Genomic DNA, 18,506 nt, shown 5'->3' on the forward strand with positions numbered 1-18,506 from the left:
TTTCAGAGGTCTGAGCAGAGACGTTATTCCAATGTGGGAGGATTTTACTGAACATCTTAAGGGGTTTCGGTTTGTAAAACCAGCAATGAAATCTACCCCGCCCTGCTTTTAAAAGCTGCCGTCCCACCTACAAGAATTTCAATTAGTCTGACTTTCACTGGTGGGTTTTAGTGGCCCAAATGGATAAAAAGAGTGCTCTGGAAAACATGGAAAACTGAACATTTGTTTGGAATTTATTCGTCATTTTGAAGTATTGTGCATGTGATATCTACCAGGCTGGACAAAAGGATTGAGGAAAGGAAAATGCTTGCACAAAGTTGACATAAATGTGTTTATTTGACCATTTTTATAGACAAAAATCTCAAAGACAGCAGCATCTGCCATGTTAATTACATGTCCAAAGTAAAAATTTTACAAAAATAAATAGCTTAAAAAGGAAGCTGTAATAATAAAATAGTATGGTCCTTCACTGAAGGGATATAGGCCTAATGCTCCATCTCTTTTGTTTTATAACATAATGTAAATTAACAACAGGAATGAAGAAATCAAATATACATACAAGAGTCTAAAAAACAACTGTGAGTGTTTGCATATGATGCCGTAACAAAAAAAAGTCTGGAAATGAATAAAATTAATGTTATTTTTCATATACACGATAGATAGTATGCTTATCGCTTCACTTAGTAATGACATCTCCAAAGAAACATTTGTGGCATTTCAAATTGTTGGTACCACTGTTCACCACAACTGCATTATAATGCACCTGCGAAAAGGCTAAAATAAAATTACAAGGTGGAGGGAAATTCTCTGTCATGCCTTTCTCTGGTCATGAACGACCACTCAGTATCTAGGCTAATTCATGTTACACACCGTGTAAACTCAATCTATTCGTTTTTTTATAAATTATATCCTTCTAGTTCGTCATTTAAACAGTCTGCTCTGATGTAGGCTGTAACTAGCACTTTTTAAAGTCCAAAATATTGACAGAATTAGTGTTTCAGTTCAACAATGCAAATTTTCAGGATAAAAACACACATTTTGTTTGTTTGTTTGTATAGAAGAGAGAAACAATCAAAGAAGAGCACATTTTCCAAAGGCTTAAAATTCCAATGCATAAATCGTGCGTACACACCTCAACAACAGGTCAATGGCTCGATCAAAGCTTTATAGGGGTTTGAGTTCTGTGAAGGACAATTGGAGGTATATATACACTGTGCTGGTGTTTGACAGCAGGTTTCATGCCATTGTTCTAGCCCCGCGTTAAATTATAGCTAACTTAGAAAGACACACTGCAGATTACACCAGACTTCATTCAGAAAGTTAGTTACAGTTTAAAGCGTTACGAGAAAACTTCTCTTTCTGGAGAAAACACACACAGCACCTTCATCTAGCATCTATACATAGCATCACATGTACATCCTGAGGTAGATTTCCATTGTTTCAAATCTCAATAGTGGTTGTCAAATGTCAACAAAAGATGACAAAACAATATTCAGGCAAATGCCCCTGATGTGACTTGATGCGACCAGTTGGTAACATGGATGGATTATGTGACTAGAACCCTGGGCGCAGACATTTAATAGGATGTAAAAGAAATGTTGTTTGCAGTAGTTTTGTCTTTTTGTGGTCAGTTTGAGGTTGTTTTGTGTCTTGCAGTTTGCTCATTGTATCTTTACGATTGGCTTGTGTCTCATTGTGGTCACTTTGTCTCTTTGTGGTTGTTTTCTGCCTCTTTGTAGTCATTTGTTTGTCTTTGTGTCAATGTGTGGTTGTTTTGTGTCTCTTGTGGTCATTTTGTGTCTCCCTGTCATTGTTTTTTTGTCTCTTATTGTTTGGATTTTGTCTCATTGTGGCTTAGTGTCTCTTCATTGTTGTGTTGTTTCTCTTGGTGTTCACTTTGTGTCTCTTTGTGGTTATTTTGTGTGTCTTGGTATTAACTTTTATGTCTATTTGTGGTTGTAAGGAGTCTCTTTGTTATTGTGGTCTTGTGGTCGTTTTGTGGTTTATTTGCATCTTTTGTGGTCATTATGTGTCTCTTTGTGGTTGTGCTGTGTCTCTGCCCCCTGACCCCTTGGGCCCCTGGGCCTGTGCTCAGTGCCCAGTGTGCTCATTCAGTAATCCATCCATGGTCAGTAAGTGCAGTTAGACCAAAAAGGGAAAGTTCATGATACTAATGTTCTTCATAAGCACTCTTGATTGACGCATTCTCCAGAGACTGGCTCTGGCATTTTGTTCAGATCGCACTTTTCTGGCTCAACAGTCTTCCCAGTGTAGTCTATGCAGAAGACACTGCGGCGGCGCTCCCCCTGGCCACAAGTTCGTGAGCAGACGGACCAGGGTCCCATCTGCCATATGGGACATGGCAGATCCCCGCAGGGCCTGATGTCTGTGGGCTTCAGGTCTTTGTCACACTGGCTGGAAAGGAAGCCAGCGTTGTCTCTGCATTCAACGTTCCTCCTGGACCATCCGGAGCCACAGCTCTTGGAGCACTCAGACCACTCACCCAGCACCCAGTCAGGCACACCAAATGGATGGATCACATGCAAAGACTTCCTCTCCTTGGATTTGTTGAAGGTCACATCTCTAGGGATGAAAAAGGTATATTTGACCTTAGGAGGGTTGTCATCTCCCGCAGTGGCGAGGAGTTGGATGGTGATGGCCTCCTTCAGCTGCCTGAAGCTCTGGATCCTCTCCAGCGTGGTGGAGGAGCCGCTGTACTTTAACACAGCACCCAGAACAGGAATGTCCTGCTCCACCGTGGATACAGAGAAGTTGCCGTTGAGGATGTAAGTGCCACTCTCTCTCTTTATAGCCAGATAGTTCCCATCATGTTTGATTCCTCTGTGGCTCCGCTGTTTGATGTCAATGTTAGTAGCACCAATGGGAATTGTGACAATGTCACTGTATCCATAGCTGGAAGGGAAAGCAAAGAACTGGATTTAGATATTTTACACACTTTTTGTGACTTTAAAGACATAGTGGAACAACTACTACTTTATCCAGTAGTTTGCCATTTTGATTAAAACCCTTTCAAACACAGCTAGGCAACCTCTTCCCCATTTTAAGTCTTTGTGCTATTAAAGCTATCTGCTGCTGGTTGTAAGTATATATTTAAGGAAGAAGACCCTGATGAAGGATTGAAGCTCTCAGAAACAAAAAAATATTTTGTTTTTTATCCCTGATTCTTCTTATAATTCTGTTGTTTTCATCTTAGTTCAATGGATCGATAAAGAACTGTTTGTTTGCAGTGAAGGTTTTTTTCCTGGATACAAGATAAAATCGTTAACAAAATACCACCACACAGAAAGTACATGTGTTGTTGTTGTCATTATATTGTAAATTTTAATGTTGGAATTGACCCTTCACTAAGTCCCGTCCCGCGAATCAAGACTGGCTAATCATAGTGTAGCATCAGCCAGGTCTGACCAGCGTCCGACAACTTTACGGCTCTGCTCCATAGACTCTAATGCAATTGTGTCAGATTTTCTCTTTATTTTCAGGCTGGTTTTAACGCATTTAGCAAAAAGATCTGTCTCTGTACGTTGTTAGACAATAACAATCTGAGGCAAAACAAGCACTTTTAGTGGACATACTTTGACGGTCAAAGTTGCCTCAAACTTTAGCATTCATTGCAGCTCAAGGTTGCAGCGATCTTCTGGATCAATACCATTCATTTACACACCAAAGTATGTAAACAGGTTTAGAAATATTGGAGTTCCCCTTTTACATTGTCTTCTGTCTTGTTTGCCAGATGATGTTGTGGTTCACTTTTAAATTGTGAAAAAAGTTACAATTAAGTGACAGTATGAGCTCTGAGCTAGCTCTGACGGGGCTTAGCAAAGGGTCAGCTGAGGTGCGAAAAGGTTTCATTGTCAGTGATAACAAACATTGAGGGTAAATTACAATATTACATCCTCATGTGCACGAACAGTTTTTGCAGAGAAGTCAAAATGATGAAGGCATCATAAATTGCACTTAGTGAAGGAACCTTATTGGTCATGAAATTCTAACTTGTATATAAACAAAATTGCAGCCTTTTGCCTGATTTTCTGTGCTTTTAGTCTGTTCAAAATAACTGCTCTTGTGGAACGCTTTCGTAACTGAATGATTACAGCGCATGCCACGTGTCCGTACTGTCCCCGGCTCAACCCCAGTCATGGGAGCTCTGTTGCATGTCATGCCCCTTTCTCTCCCCACCATTTATATTCTGCTTTGACATGGTCATCAGTCCAATAAAGACATTTATTGTTTTAAATAAAACCGCTCTCAAACCTTTGCCATCAAGATAGGCAAAAAGTTTCCATGCAACAATCTTTCATCCGATTAGAGAATGTTATTAAGAGGCTTAAATATGCCCCTGGACTAGATTTACAGTGGAATTAATTTGTGCTTGCAGATGGGGATGATAGCTAGCTGCTTATGCAATCCTCTCATTCATTTCCCCACAGCATAACTGTCAAAAACCCTCTCTATCCCTTCTTCACTCTGCAACTACAGTGCAAGAAATACATAAATGCACAATGAATCAGAGCTAATACAGTTGTTATTATCATTTTTACTTGTTAGGGATGTTTTAGGAGCACTTACGTCACTCTGTTGTAGGAGCCTGTTATCTTTCTACAGGTGAGTCCACTTCCTCCACACACTCCACACTTATCCACTCTCTTGTTGGAGCCAATCACCTGGTCGCAGCCGGCCTTCACACACTGGCCTTGAACACACACTGATGTGGTGTCAGGGCCACAGGTCGTCCCGTCTATCACCTGCAGGAACACAACAAATTTGTGCTGTTGATTATTTTATCACAACAGTCAGATTCACCTGCATCTTGTAGGTTTTTTGATTGCTCAGTTCTCATCTAGGGTGTACCTTATGTCCTAGATTTAGATTCAGAGACAATTACTTTTGACAGAGACCGATACTGAAAGTCTACTTATAAGCATTTACTGGAGACTGAGACACAGCTGAGAGGTTCACAAAAATGACAGCAGTAGATTTTGAGTTAAAGTGAGTAACAACTGTTTTCACTTGATGCCTCTTCACATATGCTGCATATTTGGCATTCAGTGGTGGGAATACCTCCAGAGTTCTCCTCAACCATGACTCAGCACTTTTAGACAGCTGACTCGATTTCCATAAAAAATGTCTCTATTTCTAACTGATACATTGCTCTCAAGCTGTTTTTTGGGACCTCTGTCTCTACATACTACTATTCAGCTTTATCACCAGTTCTACTCACATATGACACAGCACTTTCCCTACTACTTCAAAATTTTCTTACCCCTATAAGCCACAATTGCAGTGTAGCTTCAGCTATCCAATTAACTTATAAAATATTCCACAATTTGCATACACTATTGGTAATATTCAATTCCCCAGGTGCCATGCAAGATTATAAACTCTGATACTGATGTATGTCACTTTGATTTGATAGCATCAGATCAATATCTGGACATGTTAGCTGAAAGTTGACCATGGTTGTGTATGAGCTGTCAGTGCATATACTCTACCTTGGATTCAAACACCTTGAATTCACTGCTGCCCCTGGCCCTGCAGAACAGCTTACATCTGTCTCTGGGAGAAACACCAGCATACTTTGGGATCCACTGTTTCATGTTCCCATTGAAATCCAGGTAGTTAAGGCTGTTGTACTTCTCACACTGCTCCTCTCTGAAACTCTTTCCTAAGGCCAAAGATGGAGTAAAGCTTAGTGAAAAGTACACTGAAGTCTCTAATCATCCCGAAGTAAAATCACTAAATGAAGCTGCACTACCAAAATACAGTTATATAAAAACTAATATGTTGAATATGCATATTTCTATATTAGTAGAAATTTGAATAACATGTTTTGATGCAATGCACTATATATCAAGACAGCTAAAATGATTAGTCAGTTGTTATATTTGTTAATTTCTGCATGAATTGCATTTTTCGGTGATGGATGGCGAGCACTTCCGTTCTATAAACTGCTGAGAAACCCTCTTATTTTCAACATAGCCGTAGATCTTCTGAATGCTCTAAGTCTCTAGTTTGTGGTTGTAAAGTTTGACTATCCTAGAGGTATGTATCAGGATCAGGAACCATAAGGACTTTTATTTAAAGACAATCATGGACAAAATAGGACTCACAGTCTCAGCTTTCTAGTTAGGGAAAAATTGTACTGCATGAAAAAAACTGAATGGGACTAGCAGAAAGTGGAGACCCCCAAGAGACCCCTTTGAATGTGGCCATGTCTTTCCCTTTGACATTTTATATGATACAAATATATTTACTTGGCTATATATATATATATGATATAGGATATTTTGGTAAGATTCTACACAGTCTTCCTGGTGACATTAGTTAAATGGTCAAGTAATTTCCAACTTCCGACTTCAAAACAGTCTTTTAAACTTTAATCGTGCTGATTCTCACCGTCGTTGTTGTCACAAAGCTGCACGTTGCAGGACTGGTACTGAACCCTCTGTCCCTCACAGTACTTTCCTCCATTCTGAGGCACAGGGTCAGTGCACTCCCTGTAGGAGAACTCCACCCCGCCTCCACATGTTCTGGAGCACTGCTGCCACGGCCCCCACAAGTTCCAGCCGCCGTCCACAACCACCTGTGGTAAAACACAGCAAGAAAAGAGCATTGAGAGTAGTTGGTTAGAGCTCAGTGCCAAAGGCAATCTCAGCTGTGTAGCCTAAACCACAGTCTGGGCTTCTGGGTTTGAGGCCGCACAGTGTGCTGGCGTGCCGCGACTCCAGGCTAAATCTGTGTTGAAGTTCGGCACGCGCCTGCTGTCTGCCTCTACCCACATTCCTGCCACATGTGTCACTCACCACTAGTAGAACCTGCCATGCTGCAGCTTTGCCAGGCACAATTCAAAGTGTGTGTGTGTGTGTGTGTGCATATGTGTGTGTGTCTGCTAGCATGAGTGTCCTTTCCAGAAGTTTTATGAGTTTGGACGAGCTAACATCCCAACTGCCAGCACGTCTGGGTTTATAAACAGATGTGTGATCATAACACAAGGAGAAGATATCAAGGCAAGCGGGCTAAAATGAAACACTGAGATGTATAAATGTTCTTTAAGGAAATATAAACAGGCATCATGAAGCAACTGAATTTAAACTCAACAAATTCCAACAATGCTGTAATCCATACTTTTACAGTAGCCTTTATTTTCATTCATGCATTCCAACTTAAAACTGCTCACAGCTGTGAGACTGGAAAAGTGCCACTGGGACACTGTATTAACTCCATAGAGTTTTCTATTGACGACTTCTCTTCACAGGCTAACCTGGAAGTTTTTGTATTTGGTTGACCTGAACCAAACATCTTATGGCAGCTGTTATGGAGTTCCCATTGTATCTCTTGAACTGGGTTTGCCCACCTTTTTCCCCCACTTAAAGGACTTCTTGTCCACATTAGCTTAAAAATTGAACTTGAAGTTTATTCTTGACCTTAAAAACAGAGGTATTACAAAACAACCTCACTTCCAGGTTCATGCAGGTGCTGCTGTAGAACTTTTGATCAAATCATACCTGCACGGCTATTCCAAAAAGTTGCACTCAAAATGTTTCCAAGCAGGCAAATCAGCACTTTACAGGCACAATTTATAGTTGAAAAGCTTCATTTAGGATTTTTGTTACTGAGTAAATCGTTAAACTCTCTGGCATATTTTTTGCATATATAAAAAGAAAAAAAGAAAAATCTGCTAAGGGAGATCTTCTCAACTTTGCTGACGTACAAGTTTGATGACAACACAATTGATGACTATTTTTATGATTAAATGAGTAATGCACTTTTAAGGAAGTGACTCATAGAAACTTACGAGAAGTTCTTTGACAAAAAAGCATTGTCAGCATAAAAAATGCAATGAAAGTAAATTTAAAACACGTTAACTGACTTTCATATTACATCCTTTCAAAGTTCATGAGTCAGTAGGACACTAAAGTGTGAAATGCCTAAGTGAAGCTTTAATATTGTCTTGTGTTTAAATCTTAAAGCTGCATTCAACAAGCTTAATATCATATTATGGCCTTATAACATTGAGATATAGGTCCAAATGTACTCTCCTTCAAATTCTGTTTTTGTCTCTTTAACTGCTACATGTTTCAGTTGGTCGCTAACTTGAACTGGAAGGGTATTGTACAATGGGTTTATCAAAAAAAATGTTCCCTAAAAATGGCTGCTGAATGTGAGGTTGGTGAGGGTTGTGGAAGTGAAACAAAACAATAACCTGAAAGAAGCAAGAAAATGCTCAGTATTTCTGTGATGAACTGTTAAATCTGATGACAATTCTTTCTAGTTTGTTTCACCACAAGATGTAACTTCCACACACAGTCATTCAACCCACTGTTTATATAAAACTACTGATTAATGCAGTAGTAAAGCAGGACTACAGTGCTATGTTCAGAATGCAGGCAGTGGCCCAAATCTGATGTTTTTAGTGTGATCAGCATAAATGGAAGACTGCAGAGATTTTCAGTTCCTATTTGGACCACTTTCATATTTGGTCATAATTTGAGAGGTCTCATTGTTTGCATGGCAACCTGTTATATTTTGGAATTCATGCAAAATTTAGATGGACAGTTCTATAAATGCACAATTCTCTTTTGGTGGGAGTGACGCTAAATGTAAACATGGAAGACAGCTGCAATTGAGGTTGGCCACAAATTAAAATTATATTATGATCGATCAAATGATAAAATTGGAATCAGAATGTAGCACAGGCTTGCAGTGTGCATTTAACTTTTAATTAATACTATCAATCCACAACCGACAATTGTAGGATAATGCTAAATGCTACAACAAAGCATAACAGTACATTATGGAAAAATTAATTTTATCATTTTCATCAAACTTATTGAACAGATGTTGCATGGACCAAAGGAAGAACCCGTTCAGTTTAGGAATCACCTGAATCACGGGGAGGATTACATTAATTGTTCTTCTCTTTTATTAACGTTGCCAGATAGGCCATTAATACAGTAGTGTTGAAATAATCAGAAAAATGTTTTGCACATCATATTTTGTGGCTCTCCATTTCCTTTGCTCTTCATTGGACCATAAATGCTACAAACAGCTAACAACGTGTTGTTTTGTGTGTTATTGCCCAGCTTAAAGCGTCCTTGTTTTTTTCCACATTTCGACTTTAAGCTTGTGAACAAAACAAAAAAAAAGTCCAAAGAAAGACTTCCAAGCTCTGCAAATGGAATCATTCGAGGAGCACATGAATGCATTATTGTCCAGTGGTCGGCTCTGTTTGTCTCTCAGCAATATTATGGAAAACTACTGGAACAATTTTCCATGTTCCCCCTCTTCTGCTATTGTTTGCAGCTGGGACTCACGACCCCACAGACACATAGCAGCTACACTTAGATGGGGAGATTTGTTGTTTGAATGCACATATCCTAAGAGACTGGACTATTGGCCTTGGTGGAGATCTAGAGTGCACTTCTAGCTGTTAACGAATTCAACTTTTATCTGTAAGAATAAAGAAGTAGTCTTACCAGCGGCTGCATCACCTCCTGAGTGGACATGCACGATCCATGGAGGCAGGTCCCGTTGAGGCTACAGGGAGTGCCGTCGGCCCAGGGCAAGCTGCCGTTCTTGGTGGCGCACTGCTGTGTCCCGTCCTCCTGACACCACAGCTGGCTACAAACATCACTGTCTGAGGAGTTGGGGCATTGGACAAACTCTTCTCCAAAGATCTGCTGGCACTGCTGGTCCAGGCTGTACTTGATGCCCGGCAGCTCTCTGGGTAACGGCATGGTACTCTCTGGGACATCCAGCAGGCAGTCCCCTGCGGTTACAATACAAAGCAACACTGTATGAGACTGATTATATTGCGGTTTACGGAGATTATGGACTTTGTGGCATTGTGACAATTGTAAATGTGTTGCTCTTTTTGTGTGGTATGACAACAGTGGGAAAATATTCAGGGCAAGCTTTGTCCTAACTATAAAAATGAATAATTTAAATGTAAGTAATGGAGTGCACTTTTACAGGCAGCCTGGCTTTCCCAATCTGGACATTTGACAGCTATTGCAATTCAGAATGTATTCATTGTCCGCTAATGATTCTTTATAACATTCAATAAGCTTTTTGTCTGCAGTTGTCAATGACGTCCACAGTTCGGTATGAACGTTCTCAGCCACATGAGTTTTTTTTCTAACTGATAAAGAACATATTTTGCTGACACCAGCTGTTGCTTTTGGCTGCGGAGGTGAAGAACAGGAAGAAGTCCATTGTATGACTCAGTGGAAAAGAAGGTTCACTGATAGGTCTAGTAAGGATACAAACAATACAAGATGCACAACATGAGATGGGGAGAGGGGGGCGAGACAAAGACAGAGGGACAGAAAGAAAGAGCGTGAGGAGAACAGGATGTGGAAAGAGAAGAAATCTAGAGCAAAATAAACTATCCCTGCAACCTATAATTTTAGCCGGACGACATGTTTAAGCAGGAAAGCCATAGTTAGAGCGTGAGAGGAATAACAGTATGTTTTATTCATCTCTGAATCATCAGCCCTAATAACAGAGCCACAGTGTTGTGGCAGACTTCCATGTTGGCAGAATGTCTCCACAGGGCTGCTTGATTTGCTCAGTGTGTAATTTCTAACATGCTGGGGTGACAACCTGAAACATATCCTACCATGTCCATTATCAAAGAACTCTGTGATATAGAGAGCGCTGCAGGGAGACCAAGGCGCAGTCTTGTTGAGGCTAACAAACAGAGGCGCCATCAGGTAATGTCCTCCCAGATCTCCAAACAGCCTCTCGCAGGTCTTTGAGTCATCATGAGGCATACTCAGCACATGACCTGCAGGGAAAGGATGCAATGATAACAATGTGAAACAAGGGTTTGCAGAGAAGTGCTTAAAAATACTTAAAGCTACACATAATTCAACTTGTCTACCCACCCACACCCACACCAGTACACCCTATGACAATAAATGTGAGCTAACCGAGCTCGTGTGCAGCTGTGAACGCAGCTTGAAGGCCGTTATCCTCGATAACCGAGCAGCTTCTCTTGGGATCGCACATCGTCCCGACATCGGCCACACCCAACGTGTCGCAGCTTTTCTGTCCACAGATGTCCTGTAACACAGAGGAAAACGGAAAACACTGAAACTGGAGCCCTGCAGTTATTATGATGATGTAAGATTTTAAAGGCTGATAATAATAAAAAACCCACTGTGATTGTTTTATTATTAAATGCATATTATGCAGAATCTTTCTAAAATGTATAGATCTGGACAAAAGAAATCCCTCTCAATCATTACTTATGGCAGATAATCTTTTTGACATAATTCAATTAAAAACTGTACAAAGACATATATTTATATTTATTTTTATATTTATGTTCACACAAAACTTTTTGTTTGTTAGTATAAAACTCGTTTGTTAGCAAGTATTCTGTTTTTTTACAAAGCATCCCAACTTGTTTGGAATCGGATTTGTAGACTTGTGAGGCAGTGTCTGTATCTGTAAAGACTGCCTGTATTTAACTCACTGCTGATTATGCAGGTTGTCCGCATGAACAATTCATATGTTTAAAACACCAACATATGGTACAACAGCAGTCCTCATATGTGCACAACTTGATGTGGTCACAGTTCAGCAATGTGTTGCAAATAGCGTTCATCACATATCACATTTGTAGGATATTATACCAATCTGTTTCTGTTGTTCAGCCCAACTTTGGGATTTTGCATGCTATGGTGAAGAATTCCCTGATTGAATGTTTAAATGAACACAACCTTAAGTGAGAGAATTCAGTGCCCACCATTATAGTCAAATAAAAGTGAAATTGTCCATAAAACCATGATGCTGGACAGTAGTTTTTTTTAAATGGGTGGTATTCAATCATGATTATAATGAAAATTTAAATTTGAAACAGTAATACTAACTGTAGGCATTTTTTTTGTGGTTTATTAAAACCAGAAACCATCTCATCCCTAACAGGCAACACATCACAGTCACCAGTGGCATACTATATGTCAGTAAGAATCAGTATGTACTGCTGCAGAGTAGTATCTGCCAGTGGAACAGACCATTTATAAGTGCCATAAGCCAGCAGAACCACAGGGGAATACCCAAAAACCAAGAGCCACTTTTTGATTGCAACTGGTGCCAAACAGCTTCAGTGTCATGGAACACTCAAACTCTCCACTGAAACCAAGAAAATGCATTCCTGATTTGGATCCAAATCAACTACTTCATTCAAATCAGTTCAGGTTAAGGTCTTGTCAGTGTAGTATTGAGCAATACTGGCTTGATACACTGTTCTAAACCTCGATAAAGACTGGAACGTAGTGACCATTTGGTTAGAAATGGCTGTCAGAGTGAACCATCAAAGAGTTAAAGACATTATTCTGTCAAAGTAATATTTAGTGTATGGGCAGATCTCAAAGACTGTTATATTAATTACGTAGGATGGCAAACCTTCACTGTCTATTTGTGTCCAGTTGTTTTTCTGCCACTTTTTAAGAAACAAATCAAAAACATGTTGCTCAGTGTTTCCGTCATAAAACAAAGCAAATAAATATCCTCAGCATGAGCTGTGATCTGGGAAAATTAAGTGTGGTATATCAGAAGTCTTTCCCTGCTTGAGAAGACGCCTGACTGTGTAGGACGGAGACGGACGTGTCCATGAGCCTTGCCTCAGCCCCCAAAAAACCACAAGGCAGAACTCTCAGTGATTTAAAACACATCTGGACCTGGAGCTGCTTTTTGAACGCAGCTCAGCATGATTTTTGTCCACCTTGTTCCACAATAGCATCAGTCACTCATGTGTGCAGACAGGCGGACACAAAGTAAGATATATGGGTCAAAGAAATAGTTACAGTATAGCGTTTGCAGATAGTGCAAACAGACAAACACACATACAGTACATGACCACAGAAATGCATGAGAATTTTTTTCCACTACATGCAACAGAGTGTACGTTTTCACAACAGACAGTAGTGGCAGCAGCCTTCTGACGATGGCATACATGGTACACATTTTAGACCCAACCCAGCCATGCACTCAAGCTGACCATTTAAAGTGTCCTGATCATGTCAGGGGCTGATTTGTGGCGGCACTAAAGTTAGCTCATCCACGAGGAGCCTTCCGTCCTCTACATTTCAAAGCATATCTCCGCTGAAATGGAAAAACAAACACAAACTGGCTTCGTGTGAATGATGGTTTCCACGATCGGAAGCCGCTTCAACAAATCCAGCACAAGACTGCAGAAGCCCATATGTTCTATTCATCATTTCACTGATCCAGGGTCAGATTTACGTGCTAACGTCACTGCAGCAGATAAATGCCAAGTCTGTCATCAAATCAAGCTGCAACCAGGACACTCAGCCTTAGAACTTTAATAATAGAGAAGTTACTCGCCTAATGTATTGTCTGCTAACACCTTGTCAGCATGCACATTCCAGATGGAAGAAGGCAGCCAAACACAGCAGAATGAGCCAATCACAACTCAAACCCTAAGGACTTATGAACTTATTTCCTGTCAAAGCATTCATAAAGAACAGTTTGTTTGCTCTCTGTTGACACTCCCCCTCCTTGGAAAAGATTACAACTCTTCCATCTCGACGATCCCTTTTTTAGCATCCTTAATTTCCCCAAAGGGCTAGAAAGGCTTTCCTTTACCTCACCGACTTCTTTTTTCCCCTCTTATCTCACCCACATGCATAACTGTCTCAAAGCAATGCTCCTTTTTCAGTTGGTATCCCACTATAAACACAATAGGCCCTGAAATGCACCTGTGTTACTGTAAGACACTTTGGTTTCAAGTAATTGTTATGTGGTTGAGTCTGCTGCTCAGAAACCACATTATGTACCGCAGCTGGCCTGGGACTGGATTCCACTATGGCTTAATTCGTGACTCATCCTTACTGGGCTGTTGCCTTCTGAATGGAGAAAAAAATATACCAGACTATCATGGCTAAGTACACTATCCATTCTAATAATACACTGTAAAGCACTCACAACATTCTTGGGAGTTGTTTCATACACCATACGCTCCTAACTCTGCTCTAAAAAAAACCTCCACTATCATATTCTGTTGTGATCAGTGTGTGTTCTCATACAACTTTAAGTTGCAAAGCTGCATTGATCACAGAAGGTGTATACTGTGGCCCGACAGTAATTATGGCTAGCTGTTTTTGCTCACCTGAAGAATTTAAAGAAACATCATGTCACTTAATAACACCTTCAAAATAATTTTGATGCGCAACTGATTAGTAGTAGGGTGACTGGTGCTTCTTTCATTCTCAGTCTGTGCCCTGACTACCTTTTTCTACACTACGTAACTTTGGAAAGTGGCTACAATTTGCCGCAAGAAGTGTCTCTGTAGCACTTACATACCTCCAGCTATGTCATTGATTTTGGTGAACCTGGATAATTTTTTGGCAAAAATGTTTTTCTTAGTTTTCCCTCTGATGTTTGCCAGCTGCTCTGCCTCAACTTGCTGTGATTTATGAGTCCTCTAATGGACCGAAGGCTTTACTTGTGGCTGAGAAGAGAAGTGAATCACTAACTTCTGCTAACTTTCGTTGCTGTCCGTTAGATCAGTGTGCCGTGCTGCCAGGACTGAGGAAGTGTTTACACCACTGGCACAGGAGCTTTGGACCGCAGGGAGGAAGGGGTATTTCGGTCTGGGACAAGGGAGAGGGATGCTGACAGGGCAAGTGGGCAACAGAGCCCAGTTCAGCATCCTCCTCATGAAGGAAAATAGGAAAAAGAGAGAGTGACCGAGCAAGAGGCTGCCAGATAAGAGCAAATGTCAGAGAAAATATCTGAGGGGTTTTTTTTTGTTTGTTTTTTTGCTGCTTTGCTTTCCTGCTGCAGCTGGAAGTTAAGTTCAGGAGAGTGGTGAGACTGAAACAAAACACTAACACTGCAGGCCAGAAAATTAAAAAAAAAAAGGAAATAAGCTCAAGACGGTAAACACCTTATACATGGTGCTGAGGAGAACTGCTGATATCTATTAGTGATATATTTTTATATATATAACATTACTAACAATATAAGCCATTGATGATATAAAGATATTAGGAATGTAAATCGATTAAAACAAGTAATTAGAAGTGCAATTGCATGATTGTCAGAAATTAATTGAAAATTAATCACACTGCAGTTGCAGAAGAAAGCTCTGGAAAGCTGGTAAGTGGACAATGAGCTAAGTTTTACATCAAACTACTGCCAACAAGGTGCAGAATTAATTGTCATGCTCAAATTCAGGAAAAATTATATAAAATGTTCAAAACATTTTATGAAGATGTTGGTGTGTTTTTTGCAGAGACCACAAAAACCATGCTGCAGCTGTGTAAAGAATCTAAAGGAGTTGTGTAGTTGGCCCTCACCTCTCTGGTGAATAGTACGGCAGTGTCATAGTGCTCTGGATGCCTCTGGCTCGGTGGGTTGAAGATCTGCTGCCAGGAACAGAAGTTCCTCAGAGCCACACCTCCGTTGCTGGAGACCTGTGGGCCGACCTCTTCATCCTCCACCACCAACATCTTGACCACCACCATGTTTACTGAATTCTTTATGCTGGGGTGCTTGTAAAGCTGGGCCGCCATGGACATCAGGGCCAGAATGTAGTTCTGAGGAGAGGGAGAGACAGGACTTCCATGAGCATGAATGTCTTTGGATAAAGATAGCATGGTTGAAACCAAAAAGGGTGGAGGTCACACAGTGCAGGTATCATTTTTTTGCATGACATCACATGCCATGTCTGCACAGACTAGACCCCAACCAATATTAGATTTTTTTTTTTGAGAGTCACAAAATCTGATGACACATCAAAATTTCAAAACCCCCAAAAAACCATCTTTGTGTATGTGATTTTGTAAGATGTCTCTTAAACATAATGGAACTTGACAGCTCTTGGAAAACTCAACACCAATGTCTCTTAAGCTACAGACCTTGTTCTGAGCTGTTTCATGTCTGAACTATATACTAGAAAGAAAATAGTTGCTTCGTGAAACTGCTTACAAGAAGTTCTGTGGATAATCTTGAGTAACCAGGTATTTGATTTCTGGAAAGAGACATTGCTGTTGAGATTTTCAAATTAATGTTTTTGGCAATTTGAAAAACACAACCGAAGTGCCATATAGAGAAAGCAGACATCTCTACAGCTGATACCTCCAACACTCTGAAACTCACACCAAAACAATCTAGATTGATAAAAAGCACTACAGGTAAAGGGGAAAATGTGGATTTTTTATTCTGATGTGAACTTTTAACAAAAACAAAGATAACATAGTTTGATATACACCGATTTTACCGGACTATATGTGAAACCATCTGTAATTCTCCTGCTAATTATATACAGTATTTGTGCAGTTTGCCATTATTGTGTATGAGCTTTAAAATTGCCAAAAAATGTTGGACACCCACATGTGTTTGCATCTTAAACTTCCAGCCAGTTTCAGGACAACATAAGCATGATTTTACACCACACTATCAGTAAAAAAAAATCCCATTTTGCTATATCAACTGTAAACAGCTATTTTTTGTTCATGATTTATGACTGTGTCTTTGGATGTAGGGATGGGCAGGGTTTTCCACAGTGCTGTCACAGCATTGAGTTTTAGTGGAGAGGTGTGAGTAACTGTGCCATGATGTGTATCACAAAGTCTTCTATCAGCACTCACTTTTCCGAGGGTGGGATGATATTCCCACATTTAAAAAAAAAGTTTTTCCACATGTGCTACATGAGCCACATGTTGATTTTTGCCTGGGGCCTTCAAATCACATAAACTGCCCCCACTCAGAGAAAGTCTTTTTGTCCACTAGATCCTGGTGCCTAGTAGCCTTTACTTACTCACTGAACTTACTTGGTGTGGGATGAGGCAGAGAGTTTGGCAGCTGAGGAGCTTGTTAAGTACAAACAGACTTAAATTTGGCTGCTTCAGATTGTGGCAGGATCACGAATTGCCCTACTTTTGTTTAAATAAATCTTTAGTTAAGCTCCAGACTGAAACAGCACTGACATTTGGTATGAAGCGTGATTTCAGAATCACCATCTGTAAAATGTTGTTGAATTTAAATATTGGATGTTTGACATACAGCAGAAAATGGTCCGTTAAATGAATGTTTAATGAAGACAGAATAGAAGAGTAGTACAATATTGTAAGCCTTGTGAATCTTCCCTGGGTGATGCTGAGGCTCTGCTGCCAAATCGTGACCAAGTCCTAAGGAATGCAGTTCAGCATTGCTTGCATTTCTGTTGCCTGACCTCTTTCTCAGCCTGTGGAAAACAGGGAGCCCACCGATTTCCCAAGCCCCCACATCGCCAAAACATGCTTTATGAAGAAGCACAGAAAAACAAATTCCTGCCACTATAGTTCTAGGCTATGAAACCTTGGTAGCAGGATGGTGGAATCAAGGAAAAAAAGATGACATATTCAGGAGTCTGTTTATGGGACACTATAATCTACGAAATTCAACTAAAGGTTTGTTTAGATTCCTATCAACAATGCATGCAGGAAAGAATGAGTTCATCATGTCTGACCTTTATTTCATCTCCATAGAAGTGGGCCATGGTTGAGTCTGCTACCACCAGGGTCTCTATGAACCGTGGCGCGGAAACAAAGCGTCTACGGCGAGGTTCCCTCCGTGCGTCACTGTCGCCGTGCGTAAAACTTTCCCCGTTGTGCTTCTCCTCTCGGCTCTCCGCCGCCGCGTGATCAAACAGGAGGGGAACACCGGGGCTTTCAGTGAATGTCCTCCTCTTGATGACATGCAGCTGCTCGGCAGAGTCTGGCCCCAGGCCGCCGCGAAGTTTGGGCTCAATTAAATACTCTTTCCCCTCAGTTATGAAGGAGCCAAAGATGCCAGAGCACAAGCTGACAGCCACAACCGAGCTTTGATCGTGATCTACATTCCCCGAGTAAAAGCAGCTCCTGAGCTCTCCTTCACTCTCCTCTGTCTGGTTTATATATTTCTGGAGATCCGCGACAGGCTGGCCACCTGAAGCGCTGCGTAAAGTACCAACATGACTGGCTTTGATGCGCTGGATGGTGAAGGAAGGCGCGATAAAGCTGGTGTCTGGAATAAGATTTAGAGTCAAGTCCTTGCCAAATGCACTGAGGATAAATCTCGGCTGTTCCTCGCTCCTTTTCCAAAAGCGACCGCTGACTCTTCCATTTATCCGAACAGGTACAATATCCTCTGATTCAAATGGTGTAGAAAGTGCCGCGTTCATTACGCACAGAAGTAAAAAGATCAAACACACAGTAGAACACATCTTCTGCAATGGGAATTGCACTCAAGAGTGGCAAGATTTTATTTTTTATATATGTCCTTTATCTCTTGTAAGTGGCGCGTCTTCTCCAGTCCAATAGGTATCTCCTCAAATCAGAGATCTTTTCTAATTAAAAGTGTTTTTTTTCCAGTGCTGTAAAGCCAGTCTTGGTCAAAGTATGTCTGGTATTTAATTTCAGTCTGTCTGAGTTGTCGTTTCTAATTCCCTAACCAAGCTATGTCTCGTTGTACCACTCACCACCACCGCTGCA

General features: G+C 40.7%; 1 protein-coding gene across 1 annotated transcript; it reads right to left on the minus strand.

Moving 5' to 3' along the window:
• Window positions 1-317: 317 nt before the first annotated feature.
• On the minus strand, window positions 318-18,430 carry LOC131970777 (A disintegrin and metalloproteinase with thrombospondin motifs 8-like). The gene is made up of 9 exons (XM_059332222.1): window positions 17,504-18,430; window positions 15,351-15,590; window positions 10,953-11,085; window positions 10,640-10,807; window positions 9,495-9,787; window positions 6,415-6,601; window positions 5,511-5,683; window positions 4,588-4,763; window positions 318-2,913 (listed from the first exon to the last, which is right to left on the minus strand). The coding sequence occupies exons 1-9, from the start codon at window positions 18,236-18,238 to the stop codon at window positions 2,181-2,183; spliced, it is 2,838 nt and encodes a 945-aa protein (XP_059188205.1). The 5' UTR covers window positions 18,239-18,430; the 3' UTR covers window positions 318-2,180.
• Between the last annotated feature and the right edge of the window lie 76 nt (window positions 18,431-18,506).

The sequence above is a fragment of the Centropristis striata genome, chromosome 4 (assembly GCF_030273125.1).
Source record: "Centropristis striata isolate RG_2023a ecotype Rhode Island chromosome 4, C.striata_1.0, whole genome shotgun sequence".
Classification (NCBI taxonomy): Eukaryota; Metazoa; Chordata; class Actinopteri; order Perciformes; family Serranidae; genus Centropristis; species Centropristis striata.

Excerpts from the sequence above, each read along its gene's own strand:
- LOC131970777 (XM_059332222.1), bottom strand. The coding sequence starts at position 18,238 with ATGTGTTCTACTGTGTGTTTGATCTTTTTACTTCTGTGCGTAATGAAC. Across the intron at positions 6,602-9,494 it reads AGGAGGTGATGCAGCCGCTG|GTGGTTGTGGACGGCGGCTG; the intron begins GTAAGACTACTT and ends GTTTTACCACAG. Across the intron at positions 4,764-5,510 it reads TCAAGGTGTTTGAATCCAAG|GTGATAGACGGGACGACCTG; the intron begins GTAGAGTATATG and ends GTGTTCCTGCAG.